General features: G+C 39.1%; 1 protein-coding gene across 1 annotated transcript in view; it reads right to left on the reverse strand.

The window, feature by feature from the left end:
* The window catches only part of LOC114654177 (baculoviral IAP repeat-containing protein 1e-like), a 115,076-nt gene that overhangs the window by 63,091 nt on the left and 33,319 nt on the right, over positions 1-18,666 (reverse strand). The window contains exons 14-16 of the mRNA XM_051929479.1: positions 17,873-18,037; positions 13,704-14,076; positions 13,598-13,651 (exon numbers count right to left, since the gene is read on the reverse strand). Coding sequence (XP_051785439.1) covers positions 13,598-13,651; positions 13,704-14,076; positions 17,873-18,037 — 592 coding nt within the window. The remainder of the gene's footprint in view (positions 1-13,597; positions 13,652-13,703; positions 14,077-17,872; positions 18,038-18,666) is intronic.

The raw sequence follows: 18,666 nt of genomic DNA on the forward strand, positions 1-18,666 counted from the left end.
AATGGAGAAATGCTGGTCTCTTTTGTCATTTGCATGTTATTGCTAATTAGGCGATTAAAAATTGGCAATTAAAAACCAAGTCTGCAGCTGTTTAAGACTAAAATAGGGTTCAAAATCTTAACGAGCGAGACAACTAAAGTGAAGCAGATGTGTTACTTGAGCAATAAGTGCTTTTTATTAAGCAATTGGGTTGGAGCAAAAACCTGCAGCCACTGCGGCCCTCCAGGACCGTGATTGAGGACCCCTGGTGTACAGGATTGGCTACAGACCCACTAATAAAGATTTAAGGGGCGGAGTTGAGAGCCTGGCAGCAAATCTGATCCCAGCCTGTACTGTACGCTTGTAAGCAGTGGCATTACTGAACACGTTTGGGAGCTCTGGCAGATGTTTTGAGGTTCATAGAGCATCTTGCCTAGCAAACTCTATCACCTTACACATTGTGAAAACAGGAGGTGTAAGTAACTTGATCAATGTCACTCAATGAGCCAGCAGCAAGAGATTTATATTTTGTCATGGTGGTTTTGAGGGTAGCACTTCTGCACGTTACAAGGCGATTATGTGCCTCCATGAAGCCACTTGTTACTTATAGCTGTAATGAATGTAGGTTCTGTATGCAGAAGTGAAAGTAATGCAGATTTATTAAAAAAAAAGGTTTATTTTTCAAAACATGTAATGCAATGCTCAGCTTCTAGAAAAGAAAGGAACAAAAGTTCAAATGAAGCAATTCTGGTTATTTTTCAGCACAGCCTGTACTTCCTAAGCTGACCAATTGAGAACTATTAACACACTTGAACATTTGTGACTTGTTTATGGTTCTGTTGGGAAAATATATTGAGGGGAAAAAGATTGCAGCTTACCATTCCAACCAATGTGAACTTCATGGGATCTGTTTTCCAGATTTACAGTCCCTGTCAAGTTTTCACTGCCATGATCGGCCTGATTGCGCATGAGTATGAGGTGCCATGAGTTGGGCCACTTGGTGAGCCCTCAACACACTGAACCTTAACACACTGAAAAAGGAAAATGGTAGTGGAGTTTTAGGAAGACCCTCAATGGGTTATACATATCCTGTAAAAAGTCTTCACTCCCCTGGAAGTTTTCACACTTTACTGTTTTACAACATTGACTCATAATGGACTTAATTTGCCTTTTTGTCCCCGATCACCAGAAAAATAACTCTTTTTAATGTCAAAATGAAAACAGATCTCTGCAATGTGGTCTAAATTAATTTCAAATTTAAAACACATAATCATTGACTGTAGAAGTATTCAACCGAGTCAAGTCAGTATTTAGTAGATGCAGTTTGGCAGCCATGACAGGCTTGAGTCTGTGTGCACAGATGTGTCTCATCTTTACACGTTTAGACACTGACATTTTCCCTCTTATTCAAATCAAATTCAATTTTTCCTTTCATTTTCAATGTTTCTTCATTTTCTCCTGTCTCTTTGGGTAAGAGTCCTGTCGTCAATTCAAAAGCGCATTGTGAGCATACGATTACATGGCTTAGTATGTAGATGATGTGACACAGGTAATGTGAAATTTTTTTTCATGGGTGTTTTTGATATTGTTTTGGTGTTGTCTAGTATTGGTCACCAGAAACTTTGTTATGTTGGTTCTCTACAGAAATAACAATTTTTCTCAGCCATCGTGAAAAACTACATGAGGTAAAAACATTTAAAGAAAAATACAATTTTTGAGTGATGTACTCCTTTAATGATATAACTAGCTATGCTACCCATATAAGGCAGGTTGAAATGTAAGTAATCAGCGTAAATCTCAGCGTCAACGTTTGCAGTACACCATCTATTGGAATGTATTTTGTAATGCATGTAGTAATAAATGCATTGCATTGATCATTTCCACAGATGGCACATCACAAACATTTGTAGTAAGAAAAAGCATTACTATGATGTTTGTGATGCACCATCTGTTGGAATGACAAATACAATACAAATGTCTCTGCTATATGCCATTTGGTTTGGGATTCATAATAGCAGTGTTAATGTTTGCAATTTGAATGACAACTGCAATGCAATTACTACAAATGTCTGTGATGCTCTATATTTTGGAATGACAGTACTAGAAACTGGGTAGATACTTATCCTTTGTGACAATAAGCGCTTCACCAGAGCCGACCCAGCACAGACAGACATGGGAGGCACACTAATAAAAACAATAAATGTTTTATTTTCTTCATCTGTAGGCTACGTCTTCCCCGTACCCACAGACACAACATAGTCCTAAAAGCACAAGCAGAAACACCAAAACAAAATCACTCTTCTTTCCTCCACTCCTCTGGCAGCTTTGTCTCCCTTCTCTCGACTCTGGCTCCTTGAGTGGTCAGCCTCTCTTATAGCCCACCCGGAAGCGCTCCAGGTGATAATTGACCTAAATTAGGCTGCACTTCCTTGTGTGGCTGTGTCACAGCCCAGATGGGCTCAGGAAACTGTGCAGCTCCCCCTGGCAGTGACCACGGAGCCCAAAAGGGATGAGCTCCAGTGTAACACAATTATGGCCCCGATGCAATCCAGGGGGGCTACCACCAAGTGTTCTGGGGGATGTAGTGTGCACCCCATGGGTGCTCCCCCGGATCCAGTGTCAAAGGGGCGTCCGAGCCGGGCATGAGTTTCGGCTGTCCGCCACACCTTTTATTAATGTGTTTTCTGATACAGTGTAATGGAGGTGGAGCTACCATGCATGCAAGCATCCTTTATCCTAGTCCACACACCATTGTTAGGAGGTTTTGAGAATGGACATATGGCTGAAGGTGTGGTGTAATTTGAATGCTGGCTCATGCTGAATGAGTAACTTTGATGGAGTGTGCTCCAAAGAAAAAAAAAGTTTTAAAAATGATGACCTTGCATATAACCTAGGGTAAAGACATCTGCCAAATACAGTGGTGTGAAAAACTATTTGCCCCCTTCCTGATTTCTTATTCTTTTGCATGTTTGTCACACAAAATGTTTCTGATCATCAAACACATTTAATCATTAGTCAAATATAACACAAGTAAACACAAAATGCAGTTTGTAAATGGTGCTTTTTATTATTTAGGGAGAAAAAAAAAATCCAAACCTACATGGCCCTGTGTGAAAAAGTAATTGCCCCCTGAACCTAATAACTGGTTGGGCCACCCTTAGCAGCAATAACTGCAATCAAGCGTTTGCGATAACTTGCAATGAGTCTTTTACAGCGCTCTGGAGGAATTTTGGCCCACTCATCTTTGCAAAATTGTTGTAATTCAGCTTTATTTGAGGGTTTTCTAGCATGAACCGCCTTTTTAAGGTCATGCCATAGCATCTCAATTGGATTCAGGTCAGGACTTTGACTAGGCCACTCCAAAGTCTTCATTTTGTTTTTCTTCAGCCATTCAGAGGTGGATTTGCTGGTGTGTTTTGGGTCATTGTCCTGTTGCAGCACCCAAGATCGCTTCAGCTTGAGTTGACGAACAGATGGCCGGACATTCTCCTTCAGGATTTTTTGGTAGACAGTAGAATTCATGGTTCCATCTATCACAGCAAGCCTTCCAGGTCCTGAAGCAGCAAAACAACCCCAGACCATCACACTACCACCACCATATTTTACTGTTGGTATGATGTTCTTTTTCTGAAATGCTGTGTTCCTTTTACGCCAGATGTAACGGGACATTTGCCTTCCAAAAAGTTCAACTTTTAACTCATCAGTCCACAAGGTATTTTCCCAAAAGTCTTGGCAATCATTGAGATGTTTCTTAGCAAAATTGAGACGAGCCCTAATGTTCTTTTTGCTTAACAGTGGTTTGCGTCTTGGAAATCTGCCATGCAGGCCGTTTTTGCCCAGTCTCTTTCTTATGGTGGAGTCGTGAACACTGACCTTAATTGAGGCAAGTGAGGCCTTCAGTTCTTTAGACGTTGTCCTGGGGTCTTTTGTGACCTCTCGGATGAGTCGTCTCTGCGCTCTTGGGGTAATTTTGGTCGGCCGGCCACTCCTGGGAAGGTTCACCACTCTTCCATGTTTTTGCCATTTGCGGATAATGGCTCTCACTGTGGTTCGCTGGAGTCCCAAAGCTTTAGAAATGGCTTTATAACCTTTACCAGACTGATAGATCTCAATTACTTCTGTTCTCATTTGTTCCTGAATTTCTTTGGATCTTGGCATGATGTCCAGCTTTTGAGGTGCTTTTGGTCTACTTCTCTGTGTCAGGCAGCTCCTATTTAAGTGATTTCTTGATTGAAACAGGTGTGGCAGTAATCAGGCCTGGGGGTGGCTACGGAAATTGAACTCAGGTGTGATACACCACAGTTAGGTTATTTTTTAACAAGGGGGCAATTACTTTTTCACACAGGGCCATGTAGGTTTGGATTTTTTTTCTCCCTAAATAATAAAAACCATCATTTAAAAACTGCATTTTGTGTTTACTTGTGTTATATTTGACTAATGGTTAAATGTGTTTGATGATCAGAAACATTTTGGTGTGACAAACATGCAAAAGAATAAGAAATCAGGAAGGGGGCAAATAGTTTTTCACACCACTGTATATAGTAAATATAATAGAATCTGACTGTCAGATTTTTACAAGCAGTGACGAAAACCTGCAGCCCTGCAGATTTAAGTTCCTCAATTCTAATGCTCCAAAATGTCATGCATTAAAAATGGAAAGTTCTGCAATGCAAGACCAAAGAAATTCACAAAATGTGATATGGGATGTATCACCACTTCACAGGTTTTACGTTCCAGATGTTGCATCCTGTATGGATGTGGCTCCTTAACTTCATGTCTACATGGATATTTTCCAGAGCTCTGGCATTCTGAAACACTTAATATGTGTACACAGCTTTGTACTAGAGCTTAAAGTGTAGAAATGACACGGTGTGTATGTCTAAGGAATGCATATTGTTTTGAATATGAGCATATAGACAACAGAAGTTTACACAAGAATTGAAATAAATGTTGCTTTTCATATTACAACTTTATAAACCCAAAACAAGTTAGAAAACAACGTTGGCTGCACACAAATTACTTGTAATAAAGTTAAATTCATGTGATGTGTCATTTCTGGACTCCTTTCAAAGAAGCTTTCATTTCTTTCTACTTTCTGAACCTGCTGTTTCCATTTTAGTCTTGGAAAACCAAAGGTTATTTGATGGGCAGAAAGTGGGGCTTAATCATTCACACCCCTACACTCATAAATGACCAATGTAGCGTCATTAATCAACCTAAAATATCCACCTTTGGGATGCTGGAGGAAAATCGGTGCACTCAATGAAAATCCACTTAGAAATTTCTCACAGACAGTGACCCAAGTCAGGAATCAAAATCCAGTCATTATAGAAATTAGACAGAAATGAGACATGTGGGATATGGCCGGCCATTCATCCCGGCCAATAACTCCAGGCCACTAGATGGAGCCCTCCTTGCAATGTGGAGATGCCCTGAATTCCAGCAGGGCATCATAGACTATGGAGTTATAATACACAGCCCTGCAGGATAACGTCGGGGCCGCCAGGGGACGCTGCAGGGAGACACAGACAAGTTTATTTTCCATACAGCCCGGAAGTAAATCTTAGTCACATGGTTGAAAGAAATAAAGTGCTTCCGGGCTGATGAAGAAAAGAAGTTTTTACCTGACCCGGAAGTGATAGAAAGTTACAAGGACTGAGGGACAGAAACACTTCTGGGTCACGGACTATAAAGGACTCTGGGAAATCCCAGACGGACAAGCTGAGCTGGGTGGAAGGGTGTGCAACGCGTCTGGGAGTGGAGGATTGTGATTAGTGACTATTGATTTATTAAGTATTGTGGAGTGGAGGGTGCTTTGTGCACATTTATTATTATAATAAATAACATTTTGGATTTTTATCTGGTGTCTGACGCTTGGTCTGAGGGTTCAAGGGGTCACGGGGACCCGTAAACTGTCACAGACACTAACAGTTATCACTGCACCACTGGGCTGCCATAAAATACAAACATCCATGCATCCATCCATCCATCCATCTGTCTCTCAAGCTATCCATCACACAATCCATCCACCCACCTATCAGCCCTGTACACTTTCTCATTCAAATTCAAGACTCACAGAGCTGGAGACAGTCCTAGCAAGATGGTCAAGAAGGGCCCAGCCTTGGACACGTCCACACTAACTTTCACTTAACCAATTAGAAGCCATCAATAACCTTGGTTTACCTCACATGCAGAGGTACAATGGTGGGGGCAGGGGTGGGGGTGGGAGTTTCATGGGGTGGAGAGAAAGAGAGCAATGCTCTTTCTTTTTTATACCATACCAATATAATATGAAATCTATGAATAATGTGAAATCTATGTCAAAGCTATCATACATAACAATGCACTACCTTAACCAAAGACTAAAAAATGTCAACAAAAGTTTAGAAGCAATATTTCTATGACCAAATAATGAACATTGTAAACTGGAATGTCAAGGGACTCAATCATGAATTAAAGAAAAAGAAAGTACTCTCGCACTTAACAAGTCTACATGCCACAATAGTATTTTTACAGGAGTCTCACTTATTAAGCAAGGACCAGATGTGGTTGCAAACAGAGTGGTTTGGCCAAATGTTTCACTCCAGCTATACAAAGAAAACCAGGGGTGTGGGAATCTTAATACACAGAACTATTCCATTTGTAGTGTCAGATAAAATATCTGATTATGAAGGGTGATATGTTATGGTGATGGGCAATTTATCTAATGCTGAAATTATTTTGATTAATATCTATGTACCTAACATGGATGGTAGAGCTTTCTTCCAAAATGTAATTACACCTGTCGCTAAAGTGAACATTCACAAAATTATAATGGCCAGAAACTAATTGTGTTTTAAATCCAGATCTGGATAGATACTCAGCTACAATGGTGATAACATCTGATACTGCAAAGACAATTACACAGTTTGTAACGGATCATAACCATGGAGGTTTTTAAATCCTAGCCTAACAGCATACTCTTTCTTCTCACCCGTACATCATTGTTACTCAAGAATTGATTATTTCCTCATAGACAATGATTTTTTACCCACTATCAAATTTTGTAAGTATAATGCTGTCGTTAAGTCTGACCATGCACCTCTGACCATGGAGCTTAAATTACTGTGTCCTACATACCCATCTCGTAGCTGACATCTTAACCCCCTATCATTAGCTGATGAGAACTGTACAGAATTCATATCCAAGCAAACTGATTATTTTCTTAAGACAAATGCATCCTCAAAGATCTCAGCAGGTATACTCTGGGAAACTCCAAAGGCACTTTTAAGAGGACAGATTATTTCATATCTTTTGACTTAATTGTATGGAATGTTATCTGCTTCTAATTAAAATCAATAAAAAAAATGAAGCCATCAATAACCTTAACTTACTTGTCATTGAGATGTGAACGACAGCCAGAGTTGCCGGTAAAAATTAACTTGAACACAAGGAGAAGATGTAAACAATGTATATACAAGAGTTAACTCAGGTCCCTGGATCTAAACATTGTGCTACTGTAAAGTTACATTTAATAATAAATACAAATACAACTTGACAACAATACGGGAATACCTCACTAGATGAATCTCTTGATTTATTAATCTTACAATGAATGGGATTATAATTTATTGTCAGCAATAGGTCCACTTAGCTTTGATGCTTTGTAAAAATAATATATAACTCAAAAAACAGCAAATAATTAATAATGACAGCAGAAGATATAGTGAAACACACATTCAGGAGAGAAAGGTTTGAGTAATCTAATAATGTTCTATCCATGAACAGTGGCGAATGGTTCATGAGCAATTATCATCCATCAAGAAAGACTCTTTTGAGATTCTGAACCTATGAATAAAAGGAATCTCAAGCTGATCACGTCATCCCAATAAAAGGAACACATTCTCTTCACCTTGGGCTTCTTAGCTAAATGGACATTCCAATGACAGATAGGTTTGTGACCAGTGTACCTCTAGTTGTCTTAAATGACATTACTTGATTAATAGAAGATGACACTTGTCTAATGTAATCTTTAAAAACCAAACAAAGACTTTTACAATATTGCTTGGCTAAACCAGTGGGCTTAAACTAAGACTAATTTTCTGTCCTAATTATCCATGAAGACCATCACTCTCAAAAATGTCCTGTTGATTTACACTTATTGGATATGATTTCTTGCTTAGTAACATTTGGGGTTCATCAACAAACAATGGACACACATTACATTCACACCAAAGTTAGTCAACCTGATGTGATCTGCTTTTAGTAATTTTTGCTTAAAAAGAAAGTAACATCAACATAAGATTCTGATCAGAACTTAGTCCAATTTAGCATTACAGGAAGACAGAGCCTATCTCAGCAGCACTGGGTACTAGACAGTATTCAGCCCTCAACAAGGCACAACTGTGTGCAACTTAGCATCTGCAAACACTGGGAAGTAGCTATTGATTTTCACCACACCAAAGATATCTGGTCACTATTCAGGGCGGGAGTGTGGAGGCGGTGTACTGTTACAAGTACTTTGTAGTCCACAGCAGTGATAGGCTGGACTGGTCTTGTAACACAGAGGGACTGTAATGTGTGTTCTTTTAATGTAGGAAGTGATATCCTTTACATGTTCTACAACTCTGTGATGGCCAGTGAGATTCTCACTGCCATAGTGTGCTGGGCCAGTAACATCAATACAAGAGAGGCCCACCAAATCAACAAGCTAGTTAAGAAGGCAGGTTCAATTATGGGATGCAGTGTTGACCCACTAGAGGAAGTCCTGAAGAAGAGAATGAATACAAAACTGAGTGCCATTATGAACAATGCAGCACATCCTGCCTGTAACACACTAATAGTCAGCGTGTTTGCATATGCTTCAATAACCTGGTTATTTACTGAAACCTGATTTCTAAAATGCCATGTAAACTCTTATTCTGGTTAGAGTAACTGGGTTATTGCCCTCTAAGAAACCTGATTAACAGAGGCAGATTTATCCACAAATAACCCAATTATGTGCCTTATAAACTCTTAACCATGTTACTAGGGGTTCTGGTCGGCGGTTTGTTTACATCAAGACCGGGAGTTCCATTCTGTCTTTGTGGTCAGCAGCAACTCACTCCGTAGCAGACCGAATACGTCATCCGAGCACCATCACCATGGAGACTGAAAACACTGCTCGGTTGCGGCCCAGGCGAGACGGAAAGCCTAGAGTGGGTTTCAGCTTTCTTCATCCTCTAGTTAAAAGCAACACCTCGCTAAACATCAAAGTTGAACTTTTTAATGTTCAGTCCCTGACAAATAAAACCTGTCTAATTTATAATCATATTGTAGACAGGGGGATTGAATTATTTGTTTGACTGAGACCTGGCATAAATCCGAGGTATACTCAGTTTTATATGAGTCCTGCCCTCCTGGGTACACCTACCTCGAAAAGGCCCACAGCTCTGGCCGTGACGGTGCTCTGACTGTAATCCATCGTATAGGTTTGCAATTATCACTTCTCCCCCTTCCTAAATTCTCAACTTTTGAATGCTTGGCAATTAAATTGAAGCATCCACTTTTATAACAGCACTTCTTATTTACCGACCACCAAAACAACACCCTGATTTCATAATGGAAATGAATGAGCTGCTCTCATCTTTCTGTACAACATCATCTAATGTACTGATTCTTGGAGATCTGAACATTCATGTGGACGCACCCTCTAATTATTCTGCTGCCCAGCTCTTACAGCTCCTGGACTACCTAAATCTGAGGCAACTTGTCGAGGTCCCCACTCACAACAAGAGCCATACCCTCGATTTAGTCATTACTGACTCAGTCCGCATCTCTGACCTCCAAGTATTTGATCTGGGTGTTTCCAATCACAAAATTGTTTCAATGGGTTTACCTACATATCCACTATACTCTAAACCACAACGCTGTATCCGCTTCAGGAGCCTGAAAAAAATAAATTCGACTGATTTAAATGCTGACATTAAGAACTTCTCTATTGCCCCCCAACTCTTCTTCTGTCAGTGAATTAGTTGATTATTACAACAATGGGCTCCAGAACATCCTCGAGACCCATGCCCCAGTTAAATCACGAGTGGTCTCTTTTGTAAAATCTGCCCCGTAGTTTATAAGTGTGCTTCGACAGATGAAAGCAGCTGGGCGAGCCCTAGAGCAGCATTTTGTTGCGACCAGTTTAACAGTCCACAAATTAGCCTATCGAGAACACCAAAAAAAAACTACTCCAGAGCACTGACCACCGCCAGATCTCAATACTATTCAAATTTAATCAACAACAGTCCTGGAAACTCCAAACAACTTTTTTCTGTGATAAATCATTTACTCAATCCTCATACCTATGCCTGTAATAATTTCACAGAGGAGCAGTGCAATAATTTTATTGAATATTTCACCTCTAAGGTAAACACCATCCGCTCCTCATTGTCTATCTCCAGCAACCCCCCTCCCCCCCCGACCCCCCATCTCTGGATGTTTCTACACCAAAGCCAATGGACTGCTTTTCCCAGTTCCTCTGTACCACAGTTAAAGAAGTCATCCTCTGGATGAGGCCTTCAACGTGTTCATTAGGCCCTTTTTCTACTCCTCTGGTAAAAGCTAATGTATAGGATATAAGCCCTCTTATTGCTGATATCATTAATCACTCTCTCCAGAGCGGCTTAGTCCCACTGGCCTTGAAAACCACAAACATTAGACCTCATTTAAAAAAATCCTCTTTGGATCCTGAAGTGATAGCAAACTATCATCCAATTTCCAACCTTCCATTTTTGTCTAAGGTTTTGGAAAAAGTTGTTTTGGTTCAGCTTCAGGATCACCTCAAAAAATTCAATCTGTTTGAAAAATTTCAATCTGGTTTCCGAACTTCTCAAAGTACAGAGACAGCCCTGGTCAGAGTCACCAATGACCTCCTGATGGCTGCTGAACAGGGCTCTCCAGCACTCCTTATCCTCCTGGACCTCACAGCTGCATTTGATATAGTAGACCATAATATTCTCCTCCATCGTCTCCACTATATAATTGAACTTTCTGGCACTGCTCTGGAGTGGTTCGAGTCCTATCTCACAGATAGGGCTAAGTATGTGGCCCTGGGGGACACTAAATCTCGTACCCACACTGTCATCTGTGGGGTTCCACAAGGATCAGTCCTTGGGCCGACTCTTTTCAACATCTATATGCTACCCCGGGTCACATCATCGGCAAGCATGGAGTTTCATTCCACTGCTATGCTGATGATACGCAGCTCTATGTGAGACTGGATTCGACCTCCCTTACACCTCCATTAACCCTTTCCTCTTGCTTGGATGAGATTGAGGCTTGGATGTCCAAGAACTTCCTCAAGCTGAACAGCACTAAAACTGAAGCTCTTTTAATTGGCACCCCCCATCAACTTCGTTCCTCAGTAAATTGTATTTCCTTTTCTGACCGTACCATTACCCTCTCCCCTTCTGTTACAAATTTGGGTGTCAAGTTAGACTCCCATCTGTCATTTGATACACATGTCCATCACCTTTGTAAAATTGCATTCCTTCATCTCTGAAATATAGCCAAACTCTGTCCCTGCCTCTCCCTCTGTGATGCTGAAAAACTGGTTCATGCCTTTGTCTCCTCCAGGCTGGACTATTGTAATGCACTCCTCACTGGGATCCCCAGCAAGAGCCTTCAAAAGCTCAAACAAATCCAAAATAGTGCTGCAAGGATCCTGATGAGGGTGCGGAAATATGAAAATATTTCACCAATCCTTTGGTCACTTCATTGGCTACAATACTCACCTCCATATCGAATATAAACTTTGTATGCTTACCCACCAGTGTATCCATGGAAATGCTCCACAATATCTTAAGGAACTCTTTATATTACAATCCACTACAAGAAACCTCCGTTTTGCAAATACCCACCGCATTCGCCCCCCCATGACCAAACTTTGTACAATGGGTGTCTGAGCCTTTGCAGTGGCTGCTCCACAGCTCTGGAATGCCCTACCAGAGAGCCTGAGAACACAGCAGATTGTGGGGTGTTTTAAAAAACAGTTAAAGACTTTTCTGTTTAGGAAAGCTTATTAACAAGAATGCTACTAATTAATGTTGTTTTATCTCTGTTTTTATCTTGTTTTGCCTTTGTTTAAACTTTTTATGTAGCACTTTGAGATTTACTACAAATGTAAAGGGCCCTATAGATAAAATGCATTATTATTATTATGTTACTGTAAAGGATTTTGTAGTCTGCACATGTATTTGCGTCACACACGCTTTTAGCAGCCACAGGTATAAGCATCCACAAAATACATTTCCAAAGTCAAACGTTTGAGCAAACGAATTATTCATTCTCTTGGCTCAAATAATCAGTTTCAATATTTCATAAATCACTGTATTTATGTTGTTGAGCTGAAAGTACAATGCTAAACTCAGGAAAACAACAGTAGTAGGGTAACAAGTTATAAGTAACGCGTGTTACTTAATGCAATTACTTTTTAAAGTAATGAGTAACCTAACGCAACACTTATAGTATCCTTCTAAAGTAATAACATCTGCGCTATTATTATTATTCCAGGAGTGCTGGGAGTAAGGCAAGAAGCACAAATACTGGTATGCCAGTCCTTTGCAGGGCTCAATCGCACAGCCAAGCTGAAAAGGGTTTCCTACGTGCAATCTGGTAACAGAAACCTACTGTATAAATAGAGAGTTGATTTGACTAAATGCATTTATAAAGCACAAGAAAATAATCTCAGGCATCATGCTTATTTTCAAATTCACTGTGATCAATGAAGACGTTTAACTGTTTTTTTGCACAGTTTAATGAATTACCGTTTTGACAAAGGAGAACTACAGAAGATTATTTGCATATGTAAGCCCTGATTTTTGAGAAATTAGGTTTCTGCCATAACCATTGTGGCAGACGACCAGGGATCAAGACCCACCAGGACGCCTGAAAGAAGGACGGACCGGGAGAGGGGGCTCTATCCTTTCCTGGGCGTAAGAGGGCAGCCCCCCTGGATTCCATCAGGGCCACAGAGATGGAGCTGGGAAGCTCAACACCGTCGGGACCTGAGGGACCACCAGGGGGTGTCTGGTCGGTCCTGGAACCCTGGAGGACAGCACTTCCGCCACACCAGGAAGTGCTGCTGAACCAAGACCTATGTACGCCTGGAGTGCTTCCAGGTGTAACAGCAGCACTTCCGCCACACTAGGAAGTGCTGCCAGATGGTCATTGGGAGCACCTAGAGCACATCCGGGCACATCCATTCAGAGAGCCGGAGTTGGGTGGAAGAGGACGGAGCTTGCGAGTGAGGAGTTGGAGGCGGCTGAAGAGAGGAGTTTAGTGTGGTGATTTGGGCACTGTGTGTGGTATTGTGTATTGTGAAAAATAAAGGGTGCATGTTTTTGAAGACTTGGAGTCCGTGTCTGTCTGTGCTAAGGCTGATCTCTTACACCATGTTATTGACCTTAACCTGATTATGTGTGTGCATGTAAACACACTCACTAAGGATTTTCAGCCAATATATTGTATGTCAGGAAATGCTAAAGGGATTCCTTTATACCAATGGAAATATGCTTTTACAAGGCCTCATTGTGACTCTTTGAGTATATTTGAAGGGGGTTGTTGTGTGTTTAATTTAATATTTATTGAACGTCTGTGAAAAGTTAACTTTTCCTCAAGGGACAAACAAAGTTCTATCTGCCTTCCTATACTGCAGGTTCCACTGTTTAAACAAATAGAACATGATAATCAGCAACAGTTGTTTATAACTAAGCTAAAGGGTTTCTTTCTTAATGATTGGTAAGAAAGGCACAGTCCACTTTAAGTCAATGTGTAAGCATTTGGCCTGGGGATGCTCTTTCTTCATGGTTTCAAACAGCTGCAGATCCTCTGTATCCAGCAGCCAGCCAATCATGACTATGTTAATGAGACTGGGAAGCCGTGAGGCACACTGCACAAAAGCCCGAACTGTAGATGCGCTCGGTTTCAGGTTGTGAGTGTACATCCTGCTCATGGCAATCTCCTTCAAGTGAGGTGTCCGATCAAAGGTGAGAAAGAAGTTCCTCCAGCCCAAGTCTGTGGTGTTATGGTTAGCGAGCAATTCCAGTTTCTGCAAGGCTTGAAGATGACCTTCTTTTGCAGTTGTTGCTAGGGGAGAAAGAGTAATAAAGAGTCAATATTTGAAAACTACATGTGGAAACACAAAACACATGACTGCCAGTTTAAGGGTTGTGGTAATATTTTTACTTCCTTTACAGAAAACCTCAGTTTCCCAAGCTTTGTAGTTCACATTCCCAATGACAAAGCGAATTGGCCAAGATCTAAATCACAGGGCAGATATTCTCCCCATTAGGAATATTCCTGTTTTAATACTAAATTATGCTAAATAAACCATGAGGAATAAGATAGCCAAAACATAACAGATTACATTTATAGACTGAAAAAAAAAACATATATAGCTTATAAAGCTTAAATTGTTCTTTATTAAATACTGTAACAAAATTCATGTTTATCTTAATTTCTTTAAGCAACATAGTTGCTGCTGAAGAACCAACCACATTTTTACTCTTAAACTGCCTTGAAAACAATGAATGAGGAGATTCTTTTTAATCTTTCTTGTAGTAAAATTAACGTTTTTGTCTGCAAAAATAGTGACTACTGTTGTAACTACAGGTGCTTTATACTTTAGTCAAGGAAAAAAAAATAGCTTCACCCTGTGTTGTAATGTATTAAGAGGAAGATGTTCAGGGCACAAGAAGGTTTAAACAATAAAACAAAAAGATAAACAATACACAGGCAGGGGTTTCATACATGCTCTATACACTTGACAATAATAGCACTATAAACCTATAAACTAAAAGTCAAAAAGTTGCAAATAAACAAAACTAAAACACTTGATTTTAGTTTAGTTCTGTATTTATTTTTTCCAATGTCTCCTTGAAATATCTGGGTCAATTTATACATGTGGTTTTAATAGACAAGGAATTCATTTTTGACATTTTGTGATCCAAGCTTTCCTGTGAAACGTATACATTTGAACTGTTATGCTGCGAAGGCATTTTTTTTGTGGATGTCACCATATTTTGGCAACAGAGTTGATGGTTGCCATGGCAATTGGTTCCAGAATTCTCCAGGGTTGTACTGTGTGTGATACCATCGACACAACCATTTAAATATCAACACTTCCATTACTCTGTATCTGAAATTGGATAAGCCTTGTTTAAATTACTTGCAATTATTTCTTTAGTGCTTTTCTGGTTTAAGACTTCTTTGTTTGAACTCTCAACTATGATATTTGTTTTACCCTTATTCTTTTGAAAGATCAGTTTTATTCCTGGTTTTTGATCCTTGAGCATCTCTGGTTTATAGCTTTCTCCTGCTCCTTTAGAAAAAACCTGTCTTTTACACTGAACAAACGTAAGACAGTGGTCATATTCTAAAAATTACAAAGCAAAAAGTCCTGATCCTAAGTACATGAATTATTATCTAAATGTACTCAGATTTGCGATTACAGTTTTTATTTTATTCCAAACTCTTGAATGCCTTGACTTAGTGGAAATAACATAATGGTAAGCATCATAGTAACAATAAACAAAGCCAACTGAACAAAAGAGCCACATGCAGGTTAAATAATATTTGAACAAAATAGTGTCATAACATAAACACAATAAAATTATTAAATATGAAAGTAAGCAAAAACAAATGAAACTTTTTTTTCAGCTTAACTGAAGTATTATTTTATTTTTTCTGTCCTTCCTGACCACCTGACCTTATTATCAGACTTGAATTCAGAAACTTAAAAAAACATATATTTAAGGACTTCTCTGTTAATTATATATTTATCTTATGTATGTGTGCATAATTTAATTTTTGCATATTATTTATTCATTACTGTTACTATCTAATTTTAATTTGTTTTATCTTTGCTTGCATCTATTACTTTGATATCTTGTAAAGCACTAGAGCTACATCATTTGTATGAAACTGTGCTATAGAGAATGACAATTTATATAAGGATATGATTCTTTTAGTTTCATATTTGAAACATTACATATTCTGTTTTAATTTTCATATATTTAATTGTTATTGTAATGATGTTATCACATCACCATTTTGATTTTGTTTTAGTACCATGTTTTTGTGCGGTTGTTTTTAGAGGCACTACCATTTAGTAGTGTATGTCTGGTTGCCTTTGATGCTGCATATTTGTTAAGCATATGATGAACATACCATGTGACCTGTCAGAAGATGGGCTCAATGACATAAAGGATGGCTGTACACAGCAGCATGTATCAAAACTTTAAGAGCAATTAAAACATACAGCGAGACTGAAGTATTCAAACAATTAAAATGATTTACTTAACATTAAAAGACAAAACAATCTTCTGTGTATCAGACCTTGTAACCTCTTTTGTCAAAACCCAGAAGGAAATATCTGCTTATCTTGAGGGCTTTCTTATTAAAAATCCTGAACTGGATTTTCCATCTTTTCAGTTACAATAAAACACTTTAGAGTGGATTGGTACACTGACTTTTACACTGACTCAGAAAGAGACAGTAGAGTTTTTAAATGAGCACAAATGGGAGATGAGACATGGTTGAAAAATAGGCAAGGGTTGTAACTGAAAAAGACAGACAATCAAACTTCATATTATTAAAGCAAACCAAAAACCAAAGTCTTAAAAACCACAAAAATATTTGTTTGTAACCAGAAAAAAGAAGATCAGAAAAAAGCAAAAATACATCACACAGGGAACCAAATATCAGATGCTCCAGAACAGAATGAGCCGATCTTTATACCAGCACTCTGGACGATGTCACATGTTACACACTCCTGAGTGACTCTTAAAATAATTGTGGTTATTGTGATTGCTTTAAAAAAAAAACAAAAAAGCAACAAGAAACTCAAAAACAAAATGGCATCACGATGTTATTATAGTAAAGCTCAACTTTAAAATATTGCACAGGGCTAGAAATTGATGTGGAAATCATATTCCTTGATGTCCAAAACCTCATATTCCCTGTACAGCACATATTCAGATCTCACAGGGAAAACAAAAGAACTTTAAAAAATAACTCGATATAGCAATCAATAAGGTGAAAAACCAGGGATGGATAATTCACTATCCATCCACTGTCCACGCTCACTAATCTAGTTTAAAATCTTGAAGACATCATTACCTAAGATCTAGAAAACATGCTGAATAGTTATTTAATGAAACCATATTGCTTTCAATAGGCACTGACAGTATAAGTGAGCAATGGAGAGACTTAATTAGTGCCACTATTCAGGGAGTGGATATAGAGGTGGTACTACAAGTACTTGGTGTTCCACATTGATGACAGGTTGGGCTGGTTGCTGAACACATAGTTACTATATAAGAAAAGGCAGTGCAGGCTCTTTGTTCCTTAGGAAACTGTGTTCCTTTAATGTGGGAAGTGATATCCTTCACATCTTGTACAACTCTGTGATGACCACTGCAATTTTCTATGTTGTGGTATGCTGGGCTGGTAGCATCACTTCAATAGAGGATACCGAATCAACAAGCTAATTAAAAGGGTAAGCTCAGTTATAGGACACACTATGGACCCCCTGGAGGTAGTAGCAAAGGATGGAATTAAAACAAAACTGAGTGCCATTATCACCCTCTCGCTGACACACTAACAGAGAGGACTTTCAGCCAAATCTCCAAAAGCGAATTTGTATATCACTGACACCACAATGAGAAGCTGAACCAAATGCTAGCCCATGGTAGCTCAGACTTCTCAATCCTGAAAATCCTCAAGTCACAGCTACCAATAAAAAGTCTATGTCGATGTCTATGGCAAATGCAATAATGTGCTATGAATGGAGCCCCACTTCCATTGCTTGAGTGGTTACTTGAAAAACAGTAAACAGATAATTTGTTAAAGAGAAGCATGTTCACACCAGTGTTTTGCTCACCTAGCTCAAATAGGTTTGTGTCCTCCATACAATTGCCTATTGACAGAATCTTCAGATGAGGGAATTTCTGGAACTGTTGAATTGCAGTTGAGAGAGCATCCTTCATGCCTGCTCCTGCTGGAAACAGCAGTTCTTCCAAACACTCAAGAAACCCCAGGGCATAAGCTTAAAAATAATAAGAAAAGAAAAAAACAAATCAATTCTAAAAACATATTTTTTATAGACAGCATTATGAAAATGATACATTAAATGGCTGGAGGGAAGAGTAGAAATAGAAAAAAATACATAGTGGGCAGTATTAAACGTCCGTATTAAAGTGTCTGAATTGAGCATAACTTGCTAAAACAATATGCCAACAGTGCTATAATAAAAATATATTAAAGAGGCAAAGGTGATAAACCCTAGACTAAAAATGACTAAAACTTAATCCTGTCCTATGGAGTAGCTAACTGTATCAGCTCTGGGGAAATTAAAAACATGCTGAAGGCATAACTGTACCAGGCTGGGGAGTGTATTTGGCACAATTTGAGTAGCAGTAGGGTTTTGTACCATGTTAGCCATTATGGATACCATGAGAAGTCAAGCAAAATGGCACCTTTTATTGGCTAACTGTAATCGGTTCAGTTAACCAATAAAAGGTGCCATTTTGCTTGACTTCTTATTGGTACAATAAGATACTTATACTTTACTTTCCCTGTATTGTTTGTGTGATCATGTTTTGAACAAGCAAAGTGAACAATTACTTTACTGATGCTCTGTAGGTGTTATTAAGACCAAAAGAAGCCTTTGTTAAA

The sequence above is a fragment of the Erpetoichthys calabaricus genome, chromosome 7 (genome assembly GCF_900747795.2).
Source record: "Erpetoichthys calabaricus chromosome 7, fErpCal1.3, whole genome shotgun sequence".
Taxonomy (NCBI): Eukaryota; Metazoa; Chordata; class Cladistia; order Polypteriformes; family Polypteridae; genus Erpetoichthys; species Erpetoichthys calabaricus.